Genomic DNA, 22,092 nt, shown 5'->3' with positions numbered 1-22,092 from the left:
GCGCGGTTTCCCCCGCTGGGCGGGATGAACCGGAGGCTTCTCGGTCTTACGCCTGCCTGCAGAGGCCTTCTCGCGTTTCTCCCTGCGAGGGTCATAACCATGCTTGGAGGATGGTCTCCTTGGCGAGAAATCCCTGGACCGCCGGTCCGGGGAACACTGTATCTCCGACTTACGGGGTACGAAAACCCAATCACCATCGGGTGACCTACTCCTCCTGTGTTTCCTTCGTGGGGAACGGGAGCGCCTCCTGCTGTACCTGGAACGTGATCTTGATCGGGAACGCCTGCTCCTGGACCGCTCCCTCCGACGCCGATGTTTCCTCCTGGCTTCTTCTCCCGACGAGAAAGACTCCTCCGAAGAGCCCGACGTCACTGTACCTACCGTACGGCGGGCGGGAGTGGGGGCCGCGGGGAACTTCGCGACTCGTTGTGTACCCGAGGTAGAGGGTTGCAGGAATTCTTCAGGAACTTCCGTGAGAGGGGTTGGAAACGAGGGTTGGCGCCCAACACTAGGGAACCAGGAATCCAGGCCCTCTTCCATCCGCATAGGGGACCTACCTGGTGTCTTAGGAAGCTTCCATCCGAAGGCATCACTCCCTGCGGAACCTAACTTACCCTGGTTGTCGCCGCCTGCCGAAGAACCTGAAACACAGGCCCACGAAGGGGGCGAAGACACAGAAACAACATTGCTACACCACAAGGGGTCATCGGAGGAAACGTGCCCCCCAAGCACAAGGGCCGAGTCTCCAGAGCTTCCGGACACAGCACTACCAGGCTCCTCACTAGCCCGAGAAGGCCCCGCAACCCCCACTTCACATTCACCAGACTCCTGGGGAAGAACGCTCGGTTCTTTCCCCACGATGGACTTACCTCGTCCCCTACTCTGGGTAGGGGAAGGAGAGACAGAAGCCCCGTCGGACCATTCACTGGGCGACGGTAGCGGCGAAGAAACACTAGCTTTCCTGGGTGAACGCTTCGACGATTTCTTTTTCTTCGTGCTGTAACGCACCCACCGAATATAACTCCAACCAACACACTCGAGACACGTATCCGAAGACGAACAAACTTTGCCCCTATAGAGCAAAGGGAGTGAGGGTCCACTTCAGGTTTGGAGAGGAACGCTCCACACGATTTTCCGGCTCTAGGCCCAGGACAACAGCGGATCTGCTCCATAACGCACAAACACAAGACACAGGAACGCAGGGAATCAAAGGAATACACTTGGGAAGCACAAGGAAGGGTAGTGAACACACAGGAACACAAGGGATAAGCACAAGTTACCACGCGGTAAACACGTGGGACACACGCGGCGCACACAAAGGGTCGAGAGAGACGAGAGCGACGTGGTGACACGTCACGACCAGAGAACTTACTGACGCTCACGACCCAGGCGGACCTCGACCTAGCGCAAAAGCTACCCTCGGGGCACGTTCTCTTACGCCCGAGATAGCCCTCCATAGAAAACGGGTTTTAGGGTATACTACACAAAACTCTGGTCGGTAGAGAGGAGATTACAGGTAACTCCTAGGAAAGTAGTTCGAGGTAAGTATTCGTGTTGGAACAACTCTCCTTTTAAGCCAGTTCCATGGCAAAGACGACTTCTGCCTCCAACAGATTCACAACAGCTCAGGAGACAGGCAATCAGACCTACCTTTAGTTGGAGAAGACATCCTTTAGAAAAAGAGGGGGTGGTCAGAGAGGCTCCCACAAGGGAGGGCATGTCCCCCAGCTTAGCATCAGTGGGTGATGCCTAGAAAGCTTTCGTTTAAGGCGGCAGGACTTCGGAGGGGGTCCCTTGGAAGGTAGAAGTCCTCTACTCAGGATATAGAGTGCCTTTCATAGCCTGTCTGACAGCTCTGACCATGACTCTCACAATACATAAATTTTATACAAAAGGCTCAGTAAAAGACGTCCTTTTTTTAGAGGAAGCATCCAAATTGTTGGTTAAAGGAACTTTGGAGGAAGTCTCAAGCGACTCTCCATTGAGACAGAGGAAAAGACAACTTGGTAAGAACCTATGGTTTCCAAATAAGAAAGTAAGCTTAGACCAAAATTTATTCTGAGTGAAGAGTAGTCGTTGCTAATTATCGGAATTAATCAGGGTCAGCAATGGGCGCAGAAAGGCCATGGTACCTCCTAGCAACAATGAGACTTGATTTTGTAAGGTTCCAGATTTTGTGGCGCAATTACCTTTCACCGGTGGTTTACTTACTCCCGGTGTATTGCGAATCAGTCTTACTCTAATAACTACTGCATAGTAATAGGCAATACTTCTTTAGTATCAACGAGACAGTCTGGACTCTTACAATCTTACACTGATTTGTCAGATTGAACGAAATCTGAACATCCAAGGGAGTCGGAATAATGCTAATATCCTCAAAGGAGACAACAGACGAGTGGAACTCAAACCTATTGGAAATTCTCATGGAAGCCCTGAGGAAACCTCCCAACCTAATAAAACCTAATAGGTCAACCACGCTCTGGAAAATTCAAAGTCGCACTGCATTGCCTGCCACATCACAACGGGAGACTATTTGGCTGCACTTTCGAAAGAAGGGAGTTCGAGCCCAACTGCTAAAGAACTGTCCAGATGTCCCCGAAAGTTGTCCACAACTGACTATCAAGCCAAATAATAGTAATTGGGTTTATATGAGGAATATTGTGTCTCAAGACTACTTTCCCCAGAAAATGGGCTAATTGATGTTACTGAGGAACGAATTCCTTTATAGTTAAGGCGGTATAAGACTATTTCTAGTCCTTGAACCTAGTTATCAAACTGGAAGAGCTTGATCTCTCCTCTACAGGAAAACTTCCAGCCCTTATTCGGGATTTCAGGGGGCAGGCTTGTCACCCCCACCCAGGGAACAAAAGGTCCCACTCTTGGAATTTGGAAAAGGGTGCTCAAGTCTTTAAAGAAAGTCCCCCACGATCCTATGCTTAAAGCCTAAGGAAGGCTTCTTCCTTGCCTAACCTTCAGCCAAGGAGAAAAAGGAAACTTCATGGTCTATACTATCTTGCGTCCTCTTCCAGAGGATACAAAGAATTTTTTTGTATACTTTGCTCTCAAATCTGTGACCAAAACCCAGATTTCGGGGGAATATCAGTTGAACTTCTTCACAATCTTATCTCTCAAGGAGGCCACTGATGATTTGGGTGTTATTTTACTCTGTCCAGTAAGATCAATTAAAAAAATTCAGAAATGAATGAGAGATTGTAGGCCAAAACATTTTTCAATCTCTGCATGAACACTGATTGCACCTGAGGAAATTTTCAAAAATCTAACTACTTACTGGTTGAGAAATCTATCATGAGAACTTACAATCCTCAGAGGAAGCTTTGCCAGAAGAGGTTTGATGGAAGATGATGCCTTAATGTAGGGATATCAGTGGGAAAGAAGATTGAACCTTATGATGGAGAAGAAATGGCGGATAAAATTAACAGCATATCTAGTATTACTTGCAAGATGGGAAAATCAGAATAAACATCTTATGTAATATGCACATATAGAACTAAGTGAACGATGTTGGTAGAGATTAATACACAGATCAGGGATAGGGAATTCAATAACCCACAAGATTTTGTCCAACAAATTAAGCAAGTGTCAGCAGGTGAAGATCAGACAAAATATTTAAAAGATGGCAGAATGAAAGAATTAAAACCATTCCTTTTAAAAAAATTTCAATTTGTCAATTTTTTTTGCAAATGAAGAAGAAAGAGACCAAATATGTTTCTAAAAAGTAAATGTGAAGATTACTTTGAATTTTTATAACATCTTCCCTTTTAGCCCAGTCACTTTTCCTTTCATGAGTAGATTTCTGTTCTTGGTATTCTGATGTTATTACACCCAGATGTTTAGCAACAATTGTTTAGAAACGTTATATTCTGGGGGTCAATCACTTCAAACTGTTTGTTTTGAAAGATGGTCTTGTTATCTCTTGAAGATCATACAACTCCACTTTGTCCACATTAATGAAGAATGCAGAGTAAATGTGGGTTACTTCGTAAACTTTGAGCCTAGTAGTGCCAATGCATTCACACAAACTCAGCCTTCTGCGTGGTATGCCCTGTGGCTGAGAACTAGTTTTGTATTTTAATCTTCATTTTGTATCATAACATTTGCTTTTCTTGAAGTTTTTCCACAAAAAAGGGTGACACATAAACCTACCTAAGCTGGCCCTGAAAGAGAAGCCAGGACACTGCCAATAACCTAAGGTCAAGGATAGATTTTTTAAAAAAACCAAACGGACCACTATCCTTGATATTTAAGCGATGAGCGAAGAACATTTCTTACCCTTTCAATTAGTTCACGATAAACCAATCATGATGATTTCTAAATGTAACTACTTGGATAATGAAGCCATCTTTCTCATGGAAACCAGTGGAGCAGTGCTCAAGGCGAGAGAAAAGTAAACTGGTATGCCTTGCCACTGCACACAAAACAAATACACAGTATTTACTTGAATCATTATCTATGTGAATGCAAAAATAAGCATAGATCACATCTCTTGAAAACATCAAAGTTTCCTTCCTTACTGCTGCTACAACACTAAAAACTATGTTACTAGAGGAACTAGTTCAATCTTGAAACATCTAGTACTGGTCACCAACCCCCCAAGCCCTTCAGGACTATAAACCTCAAAGACTGAATAATTATTTCTACTGTCCCTCTCTTATCCAGGAGTTTGTGAACTTTTGGTAGCAAAGCCTGAGACTTTACAGAATTCTTGATGTAACCTGTAAGAGGGACCAGAAAAGTTGATCAAAGAGGAGGAACAAGAAAGGGAATTGGATAACCCTTTCTGGTTTTTAACAGAACCCAATGTTATGCCTGAATGATTTCTCAAATGCTTTGGAAGTGAAAGAGCACCCCTCCTATTGGAACTGAGAAGCCCTGGCAGTCACAATTCTCCTCATTGAAGAACAAAAGGAATGAGAAGACCTGGCAGAAGTACGAGTCTGGAATGTTTAGATATACAAGCTAAAGATGGTCCAACACTTTGCTGCAGTAGAGGAGCTTGAGTGTCCCAATGATGGGCTGGGCAATGGCGGTGGGGTAGTTTATCCACCCTGGCAGGTTCAACCATACCGCTAAGGCCAGTTCTGAGAGACCAGACCAAGACTGGACCCCTATAGGCCTTCTCCTTTATTTTAAGATAGGCAAAGGCTAGGAGAAGGAAAACTCCAAAATCAAACCAAACAAGACCCCAACGGCGGAGCTTCCCAGCGCCGGCGGAAGAGGGCAATGCCTGTCGGGCAGGCAACAAGGCGGGCCTTGACATAACAAGAACCCGGCAGCCCGATGCAACCAACATCGGAGAAGCCGCCTGTCTCATATGTCTTGAGCCGCGGTGAAAATGATGTGGGCCAAGTGTGTGTGCGTGGCCGTTGCAAAGCCACGACCACCCAAAACAATATACCTAGCTACTGGCATTCTGTCGTTTCCTCCACCCTTCTTCATCTCTTTCTCACCATCATCATCATCATCACCACCAGCAAGTCCTGAGGCGACAGCACCGTGGGTGAAGGGGGCAGGCCTGGATAGCTAGAAGCCCTTAGCCCACGACTGCACTCAGGCGGCGAGTCTAAGATTCAGTCGCTCTCTGGTGACGGTGCCGTGACACCAGAGTTCGGCAGCTGGACCCGTGACTGGGCTGGCCTATTGAGGACACCGCAGCCCACCCCACATGGGGAGGCCCCTAGAAAAGGTGGGGTAAACATCGGACACGGCAAACCCGTCTGGTCAGCTCACCGCGGCTGGCGGACATCCCACTAATGCGGTCGAAATAACAAGAAAAAAATATTAACCTTAGGTGCGTGGAACATCCGCACCCTCCAAGACGCGACGAACACCAACCGCCCGGAACGACGTACAGCCCTCGTCTGCAAGGAGCTAGCCCGCTTCAATGTTGATGTGGCGGCTCTTAGCGAGACCAGACTACCCGAAGAGGGCAACATCAGGGAAGCTGGAACAGGCTACACCATCTTCTGAAAAGGCAAGGCCCTAGAGGAGCCTCGCATCCACGGTGTCGGCTTCGCCATCCGTTCCCAGCTAGTGCAGCAGCACAACCTCGCTCCCAAGGCCATCAGTGAGCGCCTGATGACTGTCCGCATCCCCATCACGCGGGACAGACATCTCACCCTGATCTCTGTCTACGCCCCGACTATGACCTCAACCGATGATAACAAAGCTGCCTTCTACACCCAGCTCGACCGCACCATCCAGGCAGTGCCCGCCAATGACAAGCTCGTTGTGCTTGGCGACTTTAATGCCCGAGTAGGCAAAGACCATCGCCTGTGGGAGGGAATCATCGGCCGCCATGGCATTGGAAATTGCAACGCCAATGGCCAACTCCTACTGGGTCTGTGTGCAGAACACCAACTTGTGGTAACCAACACCATCTTCCAGTTACCAAAGCGACAAAAGACCACATGGAGACACCCACGGTCTAAACACTGGCACACCCTGGACTACGTCCTGACCAGAGCCAGAGACCGAGGAGACGTCCGCATCACCCGATCCATGCCCGGAGCGGACGACTGCTGGACGGACCACAGACTCCTCATCTCCCGACTCTCCGTGACGACCCTACGACCACCCAGAAGGGCACCTGACAGCGTACCACACCAACGCTTTGATTGTAGGAAGCTCCGCAACCCACAGGTGGCACAGAACTACAAGGAGGCCTGCGAACAATACCTCGCAGACCCTGTGGGTCAGGCCACTGTCGAGCACCACTGGACCACCCTCAGAAACACCATGGCCCGTGCCGCGGAGGAAACACTAGGCTACACCACCAAGAAACGGCAGGATTGGTTTGATGAGAATGATGCTACTATCTCTCTTCTCATTGAAACCAAACGACAATCACGCCTGACTTTGGAAAACCAACCAACAGCAGCTAACAAATGTGCTCACAAGGTGGCTGAAGCTGGTTGCCAAAGAGGTATCCGTGAAGCCCAGAACACCTGGTGGCAAAGAAAAGCTGCAGAAATACAGAGTTTCGCTGACCAACGTGACCTGCGCAGCTTCTATGCAACAACAAAAGAAATATTTGGTCCCACACGGTCATCAGTGGGCAGCCTGAAGGACGCGGATGGGGCCACGACCATCACCGACAGCGAGGGCATCCTGGCCAGGTGGAGGTCTCACTTTGAGAACCTCCTCAATGACCAAGCAGACACCCCAGACGATCTCCTGCGAATGACCCCGCAGCATCCCGTCCGTCACTGGATGGCACTACCACCCTCCATCCATGACTTCAACAAGGCCCTGCAGCGCATGAAGCCCGGCAAAGCCCCAGGGCCAGACAACATCCCGTTGGAGCTCCTCACTCACGGTGGCCCCGGCTTGAGGAACCGTTTGATGCTCCTTATACTGAAAATATGGGAGACCAAGACCCCCCCCCCCAGTGACTTCCGCGATGCAAACATCGTTACCATCTTCAAGAAGGGAGACAGGGAGAACTGTAACAACTACCGGGGAATATCACTACTAAGCATCACGAGTAAGATTTTCGCTTGGATTCTCCTTGACCGCCTCCTTATTCTCGCAGAAGATGTCCTGCCAGAGTCCCAGTGCGGCTTTCGACCTTCCCGCGGGACCATAGACATGATCTTCTGTGCGCGACAACTACAAGAGAAGAGCCTCGAACAACAACAGCCCTTAATGTTCATCTTCTGGGATTTGAAAAAGGCCTTCGACAAAGTACCTCGACCTGCCATGTGGGCTGTCCTCAAAAGATATGGCTGCCCACCCGATTTTGTCAAGCTGGTGCGTGCCTTCCATGACGGAATGGTTGGGAGAGTCTGCCACCAGAACTCTATTTCAGACCCATTCCCCATCAACGGCGGCCTGAAGCAGGGCTGTGTTCTGGCCCCGACGTGTTTCTCGCTATACACCGCAGCAATGCTCAACGAGATTCCCCCAGACACACCCTCAGTCGACCTACGTTTCCGCATGGATGGAGGCGCTTTCAACCTCGCTAGACTCCGCGCCAGAACCAAGACCACCTTGTGTGCAGTGCGAGAACTGCAGTATGCTGACGACAATGCCACCCCAGGTCAGACGGCAGAGGACCTGCAGTCGTTAGCTGATGCATACAACTCTGCCTACGAACGTTTTGGGATGCAAGTCAACTCAGACAAAACCAAGACCCTCGTCCAACATCCACCAGGTTTGATGCTTCCCAACTTCAATACCACAGTGAATGACCAACCGTTAGAACAGGTGGACCAGTTCTCCTACCTAGGGAGCATCCTAACATCAGATCCCACAAGCAAAAAGGACGTGGAGAACAGGATCAGGGCAGCCCACTCCGCCTTTGGCCGACTCAACTGCCGCGTATTTAACAACCACGCACTGACAATGACCACCAAAATAATGGTGTTCAGGGCAGTAGTCCTCTCCACACTCCTGTATGCATGTGAAACATGGACGCTATATAGAAACGATATTAAAATCCTAGAACGCTTCCAACAAATGAAACTGAGGCAGATCTTGAAAATCCCCTGGGAGAGCCACACCACCAACATTGAAGTCTTAGAACGTGCCTCGCTGACCAGCGTGGAGGCCACCATCATCCACCACCGCCTCCGCTGGATAGGACACGTGCATAGGATGGATCCATCTAGGCTCCCAAAGAAAATATTCTACGGAGAACTGACCCAGGGCACCAGACCACGAGGAGCCCCGAAAATGCGCTATAAAGATCAACTAAAGCGCACCCTGGCTCTAACTGACATCGATCCTTCCTCGTGGGAAGAAACAGCCAGGGACAGGAAAACCTGGAGGAGTACAGTACACCATGGCACCGTGGACTTCGAGGAGAGGAGGAGACAAAATGAGGAGGCTAGGAGGAGAAGAAGGAGAGAGGGATTAGAACAGCCCCGCCCACCACCTACCCTCCCTTGTGAACACTGTCCGCGACTCTTCCACCACAGACTAGGACTTAACAGCCACATCAGGCATAAGCACCCACCCCACAGATAGGCGGCTGATGGCTAACGACAGAACCCAATACTCGGACACGAGTGGGCGCCGACGACGACGACGACAAGCTAAAGAATAATAAGAATATGCAAAAGTAAGAGCTGGAGGATGAAAAACTGATGACATCCAAACAACTTCTATTAGAAACTTCTTCAATAATCTTAGCAACCATGTCAGAATCTAATATGGGACCCATGACTGGATAATTAATCAAGAGAAAAGCTTTCAAGCATCTGAAACAGCCTTAATGAGAGAAATCAAGGTGTTCTCCCCTCTTGAGAATAAAATCAGTAAAATCACTTTCAATCTCTAGTATAATTTCAAATATGTATTTTGATCTAAACATTAAAAAAAACAAGAAACAAATCAAGATGTGGATGAACTGCCAAATATAATCAGCAAATGACATACAAACATTTTGGATGCATCCTCCATTGCTAAGACTTCTCGAGTTGAAACACTATCAACCAAATACTAGCTAAATGTCTTGTTAAACTAATTTATTAGAATATACACATCTAACCCATTATGATGCAAAAAAGAAGTCAATAAAAGAGGAGGCTGCAACAAAACTGGTTTTTCATTAACTTTCCTTATAACTGATCTAATTTATGTCAGAAGCTACAATTCAAACTTGAAATAAGTCGAGTCAAGAGTGTGTTTAAGCACTGAAAAATAAATAACTTAAATTATTTGTTAATTTTTCCTTATACGTCTGAAATTGACCAAGACCCAATAACAATAGATACTATAGTTAATATTATCCTGAATGTAATGTAAATCATGAGGAATATTGTTACTCCTAAAATTAGGATCTTCCATCCCTAATTATTTACCAAATATTCAGGTACAGTATTACTAAAATCAGGCAAGAAATAACCAACTTTACTCCCTATCATTGATGATGCATTAAGTATAATACAAGAGATTGGGTTGTAGTTGCAATATTTTATTGCTGGCCGTAACTTCTTTATCTTTGCCCTGGCTATGTTTCGTCTCTGCAAGTGAATTTTCTTACATTATCCCTTCTGGTTCCACAACTAACCTTCTAAAGTCAGCTTGGAAGTTTATAATGTAGAACTTAGTTCAGTTGGCCTATATTTCATTAGATTACACAGTACATTAATAATAATTTATTAATCCAGCATACTTTTTTTGTGATTAAATTTTAACTGAACTATTTAAGGAAGAGTATAATGGTTCTTACATGATGGGGACCAGGTTGCAAAACTTTCTGGAGTGTATCTAGTCGAGCAGGCGGAAGTTTAGGATGTACATACCACACCAACTTCATTACATGACGCATGACATTCTCTCTACTTATGTTAGTGAAGAAAAATTCATCAAAAACGACAGTACAGAAATCTTCGGTAGTAAAGTCATCAGCCATTGGAACTAGTGCTGCCACCTGAAATCAATAAGTGTGTTGATATTATATTCACAGCATTAAACTTTTTAGCATAAAGAGAAATGTATCATACACTATCTAGAAAAATGTAGTGATGTGAAAAATGTTGTATTTATTAAATATGTCAAAAAGAAAAATTATATAAATGTGGGGACCAAACTAATCAATTTCATACCAAATTTTCATAAGTAATTGAGATGAGGCAAATATCCCAGAAGTTAATTCTATATTTCCCAACTACAGGCTAGAGTCCTTTTAAATTTAACGTAGAATCAACGCAATATGCACTTATAAAATATCACTGTATTTATAAAACACTCCTTTAATATGTTATTTTCATTAGTAAAATAAATTTTTGAATATACTTACCCGATGATCATATAGCTGTCAGCTCTGCTGCCCGACAGAAAAAACCTACGGGCGGAATACGCCAGCGATCGCTATACAGGTGGGGGTGTACATCAACAGCGCCATCTGTCAAGTAGGTACTCAAGTACTCGATGTCAACACAGAACCAATTTTCTCCTCTGTCCACTGGGTCTCTATTGGGGAGGAAGGGTGGGTCCTTTAATTTATGATCATCGGGTAAGTATATTCAAAAATTTATTTTACTAATGAAAATAACATTTTTCAATATTAAACTTACCCGATGATCATATAGCTGATTCACACCCAGGGGGGTGGGTAGAGACCAGCATTACATGTTGACATTATTATGAGCTAAGTATTTTGTATTTCATTTTAGCAGTTATTCAAAATAACAAACATAAAATAAACAAGTGAGCAAGTCCTGAACGCGGACATGGTCCTCGTAGAGGACATACCTCCGCCAAGGTGACCTAGAGCGCCATATGTCCTAGAATCATGAATTGATGTGACTTCGACCTTCACATGACCTTGACCTTCACGTGACCTTCAAGTGACCTTGACCTTCACGTGACCTTGACCTTCACATGACCTTGGCTTCAAGTGACCTTGATCTTCAAATGTACTTGACCTTCACGTGACCTTGACCTTCAGGTGACCTTGACCTTCACGTGACCTTGACCTTCACGTGACCTTGACCTTCAAGTGACCTGCTTGACTTTTGACCTTCAAGTGATCTTTGTTCATTTGCCACTGATACTTAATATGACATTGATATAATGCACCAATATGACCTTGACCTTTGACCTTTATAAATTTGAACATCACCCATGGGTTGCGCCTGGACTAGGACTTCCCTGTTGGCTTATGCAAAAGTCAGTGCTTTATTTCTGTCTCTTGATATGGCCACTTATGTCATAGTGACACCAGTGACCCCTGTGACCTTGACCTTGGGGTGACCTTGACCAAAATTTAATCAGTTCTTCCATACACATTGGGGAACTACTTGGCCAAGTTTGAAGTGATTCCGTGTAGAAATGTGGCCTCTACGTTGTCCACAGACAGACAGACAAACAGAGAAACAAACAAACAAACAAACAAACAAACAAACCGAACCGAAAACATACCCTCCTGGCGGAGGTAATAAGTACCTGGTAAGGAAATCGACTTGAACAATTACTCTGCCTTTTTAAGTACGTCTTCCTTACTGAGCCTCGCGATCCTCCTAGGATGCTGAGCGACTCCTAGGAGCTGAAGTATGAAGGGTTGCAACCCATACTAAAGGTCCTCATCAAAACCTCTAATCTAGGCGCTTCTCAAGAAATGACTTAGACCACCCGCCAAATCAAGTAGGATGCGAAAGGCTTCTTAGCCTTCCGGACAACCCAAAAATATTAATAAAACATTTCAAGAGAAAGATTAAAAAGGTTATGGAATTAGGGAATTGTAGTGGTGGAGCCCTCACCACTACTGCACTCGTTGCTACGAATGGTCCCAGAGTGTAGCAGTTCTCGTAAAGAGACTGGACATTCTTAAGATAAAAGACGCGAACACTGATTTGCTTTTCCAATAGGTTGCGTCGAATATACTTTGCAGAGATCTATTTTGTTTAAAGGCCACGGAAGTTGCGACAGCTCTAACTTCGTGTGTCCTTACCTTCAGCAAAGCTTGGTCTTCCTCATTCAGATGGGAATGAGCTTCTCGTATTAACAGTCTGATAAAATAGGATAAAGAATTCTCTGACATAGGCAAAGATGGATTCTTAACTGAACACCATAAAGCTTCAGACGGGCCTCGTAAAGGTTTTTAACCCTGGATAGGTACGGTGGGTCGTTTGCGACCCCGAGCGTCAAAAAAAAACAGGTTTTTCTCACGTGACTCACCCCTGTGACTGAATTTGTGGGTGATCGACCTGCAGGAGGTGTCTCCCCTACACGCTCTAGTAGTGTCCAGATGTGCATTGCTGTAGCTGTACTCCTTCCCCGATTTCTGAGACGCATCGGGGTCGTTCGCGTCCGAGTTTACCCTTCTGAGGTAGTTTGCATAATTATCAAAGTTATTACGTATTATGAAATTGTCGTAGAATGGTGCAACTTGTATAGGTTATCAGTTGTGGAAAGTCTTGGTGGATTGTTTGGCTACCATGTGCATGTTTTTTTTTTTAGTTAAAATGTCGTTCATCACCACGAGGACCATTTTACCGCGAGTGCCCCTTTTTCATTTTTTTTCATTTTTTTGCCAAGTCATTTTTCCGTAAGATATTGCCAAATAGTGTCGTAAAACTTTTGCTTGTTTAGTGTTGGAAAGTGTGTCTAGATGATCTGGCTACCCATGCATGACTTTGTTTTTGTCAGATACGACGTAGTTATTGGTATATTGGGTATTTAACTGCGGTTACCAATTTCTGTTTTTTTTTTCAATATTTGTAAAAATTACTACGTAGTAAGGAATTGCCGTATATTATTCATTTTTTTTTTATGTTTATGTGTTAGAAAGTGTGCCTTGATGGTTGGGCTAACACGTGCATGTCTTTTTTTTTATCTGAGATGTCGTATATTAGAATGTCGGGCATTTTACCGCGAGTGTCCCTTTTTAATCTTTTTAAATTTTTTTGCCAAGTCATTTTTCCGTAAGATATTGCGAAATAGTGTCGTAAAACTTTTGCTTTTTTAATGTTGGAAAGTGTGTCTAGATGATCTGGCTACCCATGCGTGATTTTGTTTTTGTCAGATACGACGTAGTTATTGGTATATTGGGTATTTAACTGCGGTTGCCAATTTCTGTTTTTTTTCAATATTTGTAAAAATTTACTACGTAGTAAGGAATTGCCGTATATTATTGATTTTTTTTTCATGTTTATGTGTTAGAAAGTGTGCCTTGATGGTTGGGCTAACACGTGCATGTCTTTTTTTTTTATCTGAGATGCCGTATATTAGAATGTTGGGCATTTTTCCGCGAGTGCCCCTTTTTATTTGTTTTGCATTTTTTTGCTTAGTCATGTTACCGTAAGGAATTGGCAAGTAGTGTCGCAAAACTTATATTTTTATAGTGTTGGAAAGTGTTTCTAGATGATCTGGCTACCCATGCCTATTTTTTTTTAGCCAGATATGGCGTATATATAAGTATGTGTTCGATTTTCCTGTGATTGCCATTTTTTCGTTTTTTCCCATTTCTTTCAAAATTACTACGTACTAAGGAACTATCACAGAGTAATATTTCATTTATATGTTTATTTGTCGGAAAATATGCCTTGATGGTTTGCCTAGCACGTGGCTGAAATTTTTTTTCTTCTGAAATGCCGTATATTAGAATGGCCATTTTTCCACGAGTGCCCCTTTTTATTTGTTTTGCATATTTTTGCTTAGTCATGTTACCGTAAGGAATTGGCAAGTAGTGTCGCAAAACTTATATTTTTATAGTGTTGGAAAGTGTTTCTAGATGATCTGGCTACCCATGCCTATCTTTTTTTTAGCCAGATATGGCGTATATATAGGTATGTGTTCGATTTTCCGGTGATTGCCATTTTTTCGTTTTTTCCCAATTCTTTCAAAATTACTACGTACTAAGGAACTATCACAGAGTAATGATTCCTCTAGATGTTTATTTGTCGGAAAATTTTGTTTACTTTTTTTTTGATTGAATATCATCAAATTTTTTTAGCTAAAATATTGTTTTACATTTTTTTTTTCGATTTTATTTCCCTTCAAAAAAAATTTTTTGGGTCAGAATTTTAATTTTATAAACGTAAAATAATCGACAATTATCCAGCAACCCACCATACAATTTTTATGCATATCCAATAATAATTAGATTAGTAAATAACACCTTGAAATTGACATACCCTTCCTACATTTCAAGTGGCAGATTAGGGAGTCTGAGTCAGTGTGGTTGGCGGCCATTTTGTGGACATATCCGAAGCGTAAGCTGCCCTATCTATATATATTCTTGTTCCCTATAGAATTTGTGATATTTTGGTATATTTTTACCTGCATAAATATCATATTATATATTAAATATATGTATTGTTTTACGAAATTTCCAAGTACTCAAAAAATTACCTTTAGATATGGCCCCTGATATAAATGTAATTTACAAAATAATGAAGATTTTTTTACATATTTCTATTTTAGGATAACATATGTTTATTCCCTAAAAAAATTAGCCACTTCCTATTTCATTTGGGTACCCAAAAAAATTCATGAAATTTGGACAATTTTTTTTGGCCAAAAAAAGTTACCCTTTTTTTCTCATTTCAGATCTTCACCTCCATGGGTCTGACTTCATCCAAAATACATCAAGATGTGTCCTAAACATTCAAGAATCAATTCCTAAAAGGATTTGTGTATATATGTATAAACTTTTTTTTTATGAATTTTTATGTCAGGTCTTTTTTTTTTCTACTTAATTTTTTAAAATATTTATAATAAATAGTTTTTCTGCAGATGAGTAGTATTTATCTTTACAGTTGTTTTAAGCATTCATTGAAGTTTTTTTTGGCAAAAGAAAAAAGGAGATTACTGCAAAAACTGATTTTTCAAGAATTTTTTTTGGCGTCGGGGTCGTTCGCGTCCGAGTATACCCTTAAAGGGGTGTCCGAGGACCGTACCTATCCAGGGTTAAATAGAACTTAAGAGCTCTTACAGGACATAATACTCTTTCTAGTTCATTTCCAACCATACGATAAGTTTGGAATATCGAACGATATTGGTCAAGGCCGAGAAGGCAGCTCGTGTTTGGCTAGAAAACCAAGTTGTAGAACATGTAGCCGTTTCGGATGAGAATCCGATGTTCTTGCTGAAGGCATGAATCTCACTGACTTAGCTGTGGTTAAGCATATCAGGAAAAGAGTCTTAAAGGTGAGATCTTTCAGGGAGGCTGATTGAAGCGGTTCGAACCTGTCTGACATAAGGAATCTTAGTACCACGTCTAAATTCCAACCAGGTGTAACCAAACGACGCTCCTTCGTGGTCTCAAAAGACTTAAGGAGGTCTTGTAGATCTTTATTGTTGGAAAGATCTAAGCCTCTGTGACGGAAGACTGATGCCAACATGCTTCTGTAACCCTTGATAGTGGGAGCTGAAAGAGATCGTTCTTTCCTCAGATATAAGAGAAAGTCAGCTATTTGAGTTACAGAGGTACTGGTCAAGGATACGGATACTGACTTGCACCAGTTTCGGAAGATTTCCCACTTTGATTGGTAGATTCTAAGGGTGGATGTTCTCCTTGCCCTAGCAAACGCTCTGGTTGCCTCCTTCGAAAAGCCTCTAGCTCTCGAGAGTCTTTCGATAATCTGAAGGCAGTCAGACGAAGAGCGTGGAGGCCTTGGTGTACCTTCTTTACGCGTGGCTGACGTAGAAGGTCCACCCTTAGGGGAAGTGTTCTGGGAACGTCTACTAGCCATCGAAGTACCTCGGTGAGTTATTCTCTCGCGGGCCAGAGGGAAGCAACTAGCGTCAACCTTGTCCCTTCGTGAGAGGCGAACTTCTTCAGTACCTTGTTGACAATCTTGAACGGAGGGAATGCATATAGATCTAGGTGTGACCAATCTAGTAGAAAGGCATCTATATGAACTACTGCTGGGTCCGGGATAGGTGAGCAAACTATTGGGAGCCTCTTGGTCATCGAGGTTGCAAAGAGATCTATGGTTGGCTGGCCCCAGGTGGCCCAAAGTCTCTTGCATACATCCTTGTGGAGGGTCCAATCTGTTGGAATTATTTGTCCCTTCCTACTGAGACAATCTGCTATGACATTCAAGTTGCCTTGGATGAACCTCGTTACTAGTGAAAAGTCTAGACCTGTTGACCAGGTGAGGAGGTCCCTTGTGATCTCGTACCATGTCAGAGAGTAGGTCCCTCCTAGCTTGGAGATGTACGTCAAAACCGGGTGTTGTCCGAGTTCACCTCCACCACTTTGCCTTGAAGGAGAGACCTGAAGCTTTTCCAGGTCAGACGTACTGCCAGTAGCTTCTTGCAGTTGAAATGCATTGTCCTTTGACTCGAGTTCCATAATCCCGAGCATTCCCTACCGCCTAATGTCGCACCCCAGCCTACGTCCGATGCGTCCGAGAAGAGAACGTGGTTGGGAGTCTGAACAGTCAGGGGAAGACCCTTTCTAAGGTTGATAAAGTCCTTTCACCAAGTCAGACCAGACTTTATCTTTCCGGAAACCGGGATCGAGACCGCTTCTAGCGTCTTGTCCTTTTTCCAGTGAAAAGCTAGATGATACAGAAGAGGACGGAGGTGTAGTCTTCCAAGTGACACAAAAGAACCACGGATGCCAGTGTCCTTACCAGACTCATCCACAGCCTGACAGGGCAGCGTTCCTTCTTCAGCATCTTCTGGATGGATAGCAGGGCTGGGGGTTGATCGTCTAGTTCAGCAACGTCCTCATTAGAGGGTTCCTTATCCGAAACTGATGAGGAAACGGCAACGGAGTGGGCAACGTCTGACTCGCTGAATCCGGTCGCACTGGTGGATGCGTGACGGAGCCGGACGCAATATCATGGTACTGCTGCACAGTCTGTGAACTGTCAACCATGGGGACGCGAGGAAGTACAGCGTCAACCCGAAACTGTCTAGACTGTCTGGGTTGTGCAGTCAACACCCTACCGGGTTGCTGAGGTTGACGCACTGCGTCACAACAAGTCACCTCTGCTGGTTGTTGAACGTCTTCCTAGTGACACACTTCAACAACCACCTCCGAGCGTCGCTTAACGTCAACGTGCGACTGGCAACCCACACTGGGTCGCATCGGTGGAGGAACCACCTCAACTGGCGGACGCGAGTAGGATACCTCAGCGTCAACAGGGCGCACAACCAACCGGTAGGAAGGTTGTTGGCCAGAAGGTTCTTCTCCGTAAAAAGTCCTCTATCAAGGACACAAGCTTGGACTGCATGCCTTGCAGCAAAGCCCATTAGGGTCTACGGGAGCAGGTGTGGCAACAGACGGGGTTAGCGACTGAAGCGGAACCATTTACCATCCCTGGAAGCCTTGTTATGCTTTAATTAAAGTCCATAGGAGGCTAAGCAGCTTAAGGCTCCTCTCCAAATGACAGAGTCCTCAAAGGAATATCAGTAGGAGGGAGAACAGCACTTTCTCATCCACAGGAACCTTGTCCGAGAAAAGCTAGGTTATCTCAGTGAGGGTCTCACTGGTGCATAAGCAGCAGACCAGAAGGCAACGTTATGTAACTGCTTGACAGTCTGTGAACTGTCAAAAACTGAACTGTCAACCACAACAGGTGCGTGAGGACATACAGCACTGGTGCATTAGCAGCAGACCAGAAGGCAACGTTATGTAACTGCTTGACAGTCTGTGAACTGTCAAAAAACTGAACTGTCAACCACAACAGGTGCGTGAGGACATACAGCACTGGTGCATTAGTAGCAGACCAGAAGGCAACGTCATGTAACTGCTTGACAGTCTGTGAGCTGGCAACAACCAAAGCTGTGTGGGGAAGCCTCAACTCCTGACTGACTAGTCTGCTGCGGGTGAGTGGCGGTAACCACAGTGGGTTGCGGAGGCTGACGCACCGTGTCAAAACACGGCAGCTTAACTCCACCCTCCTGTTGTTGTGGTAGCTCACGCACGGCAACGGAGTGCTCCGTGCGTCTGTGGGAGTCAGCATGCGTCTGGCAGGGTCGACTGCGCATGGGTGGAAGAGCTCTCACAGCCGGAGTGTGGGAGCAGGCAGCCTCAGCGTCTGCTGGGCGCACAACCGTGGCAGGTTGTAGGCTAACGGGTGCAGCGCCAACCTCTCCGCAGCCGGAGTGTGGGAGCAGGCAGCCTCAGCGTGAGCTGGGCGCACAACCGTGGCAGGTTGTAGGCTAACGGGTGCAGCGTTAACCTTCTCCGCACGAAACTCCTGCATAACTGCAGCTAACTGAGTCTGCATAGACTGCAGTAAAGACCACTCAGGGTCTACAAAAGCGGCAACAGACGGAGCTACTGCTACACCTGGGCCGTTGGACTTGCGCGGAAGGGACCGACTTGCACTTAATAAGCTGCGAGACCTTGGTCCAAGGTTTCTTACGAGAAACCTCTTCCGCAGACGAGAAGTAAATGGGCTCTCTCGTCTTTGTGTGGGTGGGGCGATCTTGGGTAGATACGCCCGAAACCACGGAGGGAAAAACGTCTGTTCGCTGATCAAGGCCTGAGGAACCCATAAGTCGTTCGACATTACTTCTCCCCTGGGCTTGGGAGCTTGCAAGAGGTCCCGGACTAGGTGAACGACAGGCACGAACAGACGAACCCTCGGACGCAACACTGTAACACTTTGCGCATATCACTTTATCACTTTGATTTTCTGTTTTGCACTTATTTCACTGAAATCGAAACTTTTACTGATTTCTACCTGAAACACGCAATCCTACCCTTCATTAAAAGGTAGTAATTGCGAAAACAGTCGTATAATGCAACAGAAAACATATATAAAGATAAAGAATTCAGTGGCTGGGAAAGAGACTAAACACTAGATCAAATAAACTACGTTTACAATCTCTCACCGCACATAGCCTGGGAACAAGAATAAAACCCTAGAAACGTTTTACCTTCTTCCCCTACAGCGACTAGGGAGGAGAGTAAAACGAGAACAACGTTACCCGCTTGAACGAAACGTTTTATCTCCTCTCTCTCCCTCCGTCTCTATCTCTCTCTTTCTCTCTAGATTTCGCACCTGAGAGAAGAGCCCAATTATATATCGTCAAAACATGTGATTTGCTAAAGGAAAAAACTGAAAGGTTTTCCAAATAAAAAGTTCCTTTAATTTAGAATTTAAACCATTTAAGCTAAGAAAGAATGAACGAAACGCTAGAATAGGTTTACTCTTACTGCAAAGTGAAACCGTGATACACTCTCTCTCTATCGTAACGATAGAGCGCAAGTTGAACGTCCTGAACGTCAACAACTGCGTAGACTAAAAAACTAAACGTTAGTTCATCTTTGAAAACAGTATGAGACTATCAAAGAAATTCTTTCATAAAACATTAAATTTAAAAAGTTTCAAATTCTTTAAAGGTTAAATACGATATAACGGGCTCAACGTTGATTAACTTCGGTTCCAAGTTAGGACCGCCTACTAAAAGGAAAGGTCGCAAATAAACAAAACATAAAAATTTATTTTTATATGTTTATAATAAAAGGAAAGTTAATCGAAGAGGCCTAATAAGGGCGGAGAGATATAAAATATAAAGATCTATAACATGTTAAGCAAAATTACTAAAAACCTAAACACACTTCCGTCTAAGGGAAGGGTCGGCCATTTAAAAGTGAAAGAGAGTCCATACTCTCTTTGTCACCAAAATAAAATCTATCCAAAACGAGTTCAAGTTTTGAAATGAAGATAAAACCCCTGCATAGCGAAAGCTCAAAACTGGATTAGTGTACTTCACCAAATAGTTGTGAAAACAAATCCAGTCAGTAACAGCGTATTTAGTAGGTCTTGCCAGTGGCACGACAGAGAGAAAATTGGTTCTGTGTTGACATCGAGTACTTGAGTACCTACTTGACAGATGGCGCTGTTGATGTACACCCCCACCTGTATAGCGATCGCTGGCGTATTCCGCCCGTAGGTTTTTTCTGTCGGGCAGCAGAGCTGACAGCTATATGATCATCGGGTAAGTTTAATATTGAAAAACATACAATTCTAATTCCACAAAATGGCATATTGGATTATAGAAAATTACATTTTTCTGGGAAGCCAGGAAAACTTACTCAAGATGCTGAACTTTAACCTTTAGATTTCACAAAATATTTATCTTAAACAGAATAAACTACTCTTTTTTTATGGATTACAAAAATTAAGTTTTAATAATGAAATTTATCTTTATAAACTCCTGTTGTTCATATTGCTTTGCCCCAAAGCTGACTCAATATATAGACGTCCAAAAAAGGAAAATTTTCCTTGTAGACAAGAGGAGCGACCTCTTAAATGGAAGGAAATGGAAAATTTTTAGGGGGGTAACGTCGATAATGAGTCGGTTTTGAGGACAAAACAATATGAACATCAGAGGAGATTCAATGAGATAATATACTGTACATACCAAAGAATGAAGGAAAGTATCTTGGAAGGCTCTATCTTGATGGCAAGTTGCTAAAGTTCCTAAAACACGCATTAAAGCAGTTTTGTCCTTGCGTGTTGCCGTGTGAAGAGTATAATACATAGCTAATATACAGGCAACACTACTTTCCTGAAGATATGCTTGATAAGCATCAGGAGGTGGTCCTATAAAGAAAATTGATAAAAGTATTAAAATACTATCACTTCATAACAAATGCTAAAAAAATGCAGACACAGTAATGACACAATATTGTGTACATTATTTAGCTTATTATCCAAAATTGACAGTAATTTGTATGGTAGTATATCATTAATTAACAATTCAATTCAAACACTAGAAACGTGTGATCCACTGACAGCATTACAAGAGGATTTTGCTGTGACCCTTTGACCAATAGCTGCACCCTTACTTTAGTCTTGCACTTTACCACAGTTTCTCAGAATTTTTTCCCATTTTGCTGCCTTATTTTTTTTGGGGGAAGTGCCTTGGTATATGTATGATGTGTGTATGTATTCTTTTTTTTAATCACCATTGTGCAACTAAGGGCATCCTTCATTTGCCCCGTTGCTGAATGGCCTCCCTAGTCCCACCACCAGGCCATATGGTCATAACTCCATAAATCAATGCACATACTTTATTAGTTAAACAGAATTACCAAATTACCTCCCAAAATTCAAGTAAGGTTACCTATAAAAAAAATTGTTCTTAAATGAAATAAAAAAAATTGGAGTAAAGTAAAATAAATTTGAAAACTAGGAAACGGAAAACCAAAGGAAATGATAGGAAAGAAAATGGCAAAAATAGTATGGCTGAGAATGGTGTCCGGTAAATTGCTTGAAATCAATTGCTCGAAAACAAAATCCTCGAAATCAATTGCTTGAAAAATTATTTCTCGAACTATCAATTGCTCGAAAGACAGATTGCTCAAAAGTAAATGATTTTGAGTATTTTGTTTTCGAGCATTTGAACTGAAAAAGAGACATTATTTGAAAATAAAAGCAATTGTTTGGTTAAATAAATACCACAAACTAGAATTCTTCATAATTAAAAAACAAAACAAAATAACATTTATTCGCTACTAGAATTCAAGAATTCTGGAAAAATCCTATTTTCTGTAAAATATTCAAATGCGCCCACAACAATGGGTACCGTTATGTATGCCTATACAGATGAAAGACAAGTTTTAAGAGGTAATTTGGCATCAGTGTAGCACATAGCCTTTAGGCCCCTTTTTTTAATTTTTCAATAAAGGCTTTGACACAAATGAAAAAA

The 22,092-nt window shown here is 43.7% G+C and overlaps 2 protein-coding genes across 2 annotated transcripts in view; both read right to left on the bottom strand.

The window, feature by feature from the left end:
- Positions 1 to 22,092, bottom strand: part of LOC137629445 (protein phosphatase 1 regulatory subunit 16A-like) — a 423,268-nt gene that overhangs the window by 300,406 nt on the left and 100,770 nt on the right. The gene's annotated exons all lie outside the window — the stretch shown is intronic.
- Positions 1 to 22,092, bottom strand: part of LOC137629444 (negative elongation factor B-like) — a 48,480-nt gene that overhangs the window by 11,757 nt on the left and 14,631 nt on the right. The window contains exons 2-3 of the mRNA XM_068360747.1: positions 20,803 to 20,984; positions 10,196 to 10,396 (exon numbers count right to left, since the gene is read on the bottom strand). Of these exons, the coding sequence (XP_068216848.1) occupies positions 10,196 to 10,396; positions 20,803 to 20,984 (383 nt within the window). The remainder of the gene's footprint in view (positions 1 to 10,195; positions 10,397 to 20,802; positions 20,985 to 22,092) is intronic.

Source organism: Palaemon carinicauda, chromosome 37 (assembly GCF_036898095.1).
Source record: "Palaemon carinicauda isolate YSFRI2023 chromosome 37, ASM3689809v2, whole genome shotgun sequence".
Taxonomy (NCBI): domain Eukaryota; kingdom Metazoa; phylum Arthropoda; class Malacostraca; order Decapoda; family Palaemonidae; genus Palaemon; species Palaemon carinicauda.
Note: the sequence above shows the minus strand (reverse complement) of the source record. Positions and strands in the feature narration are given on the sequence as shown.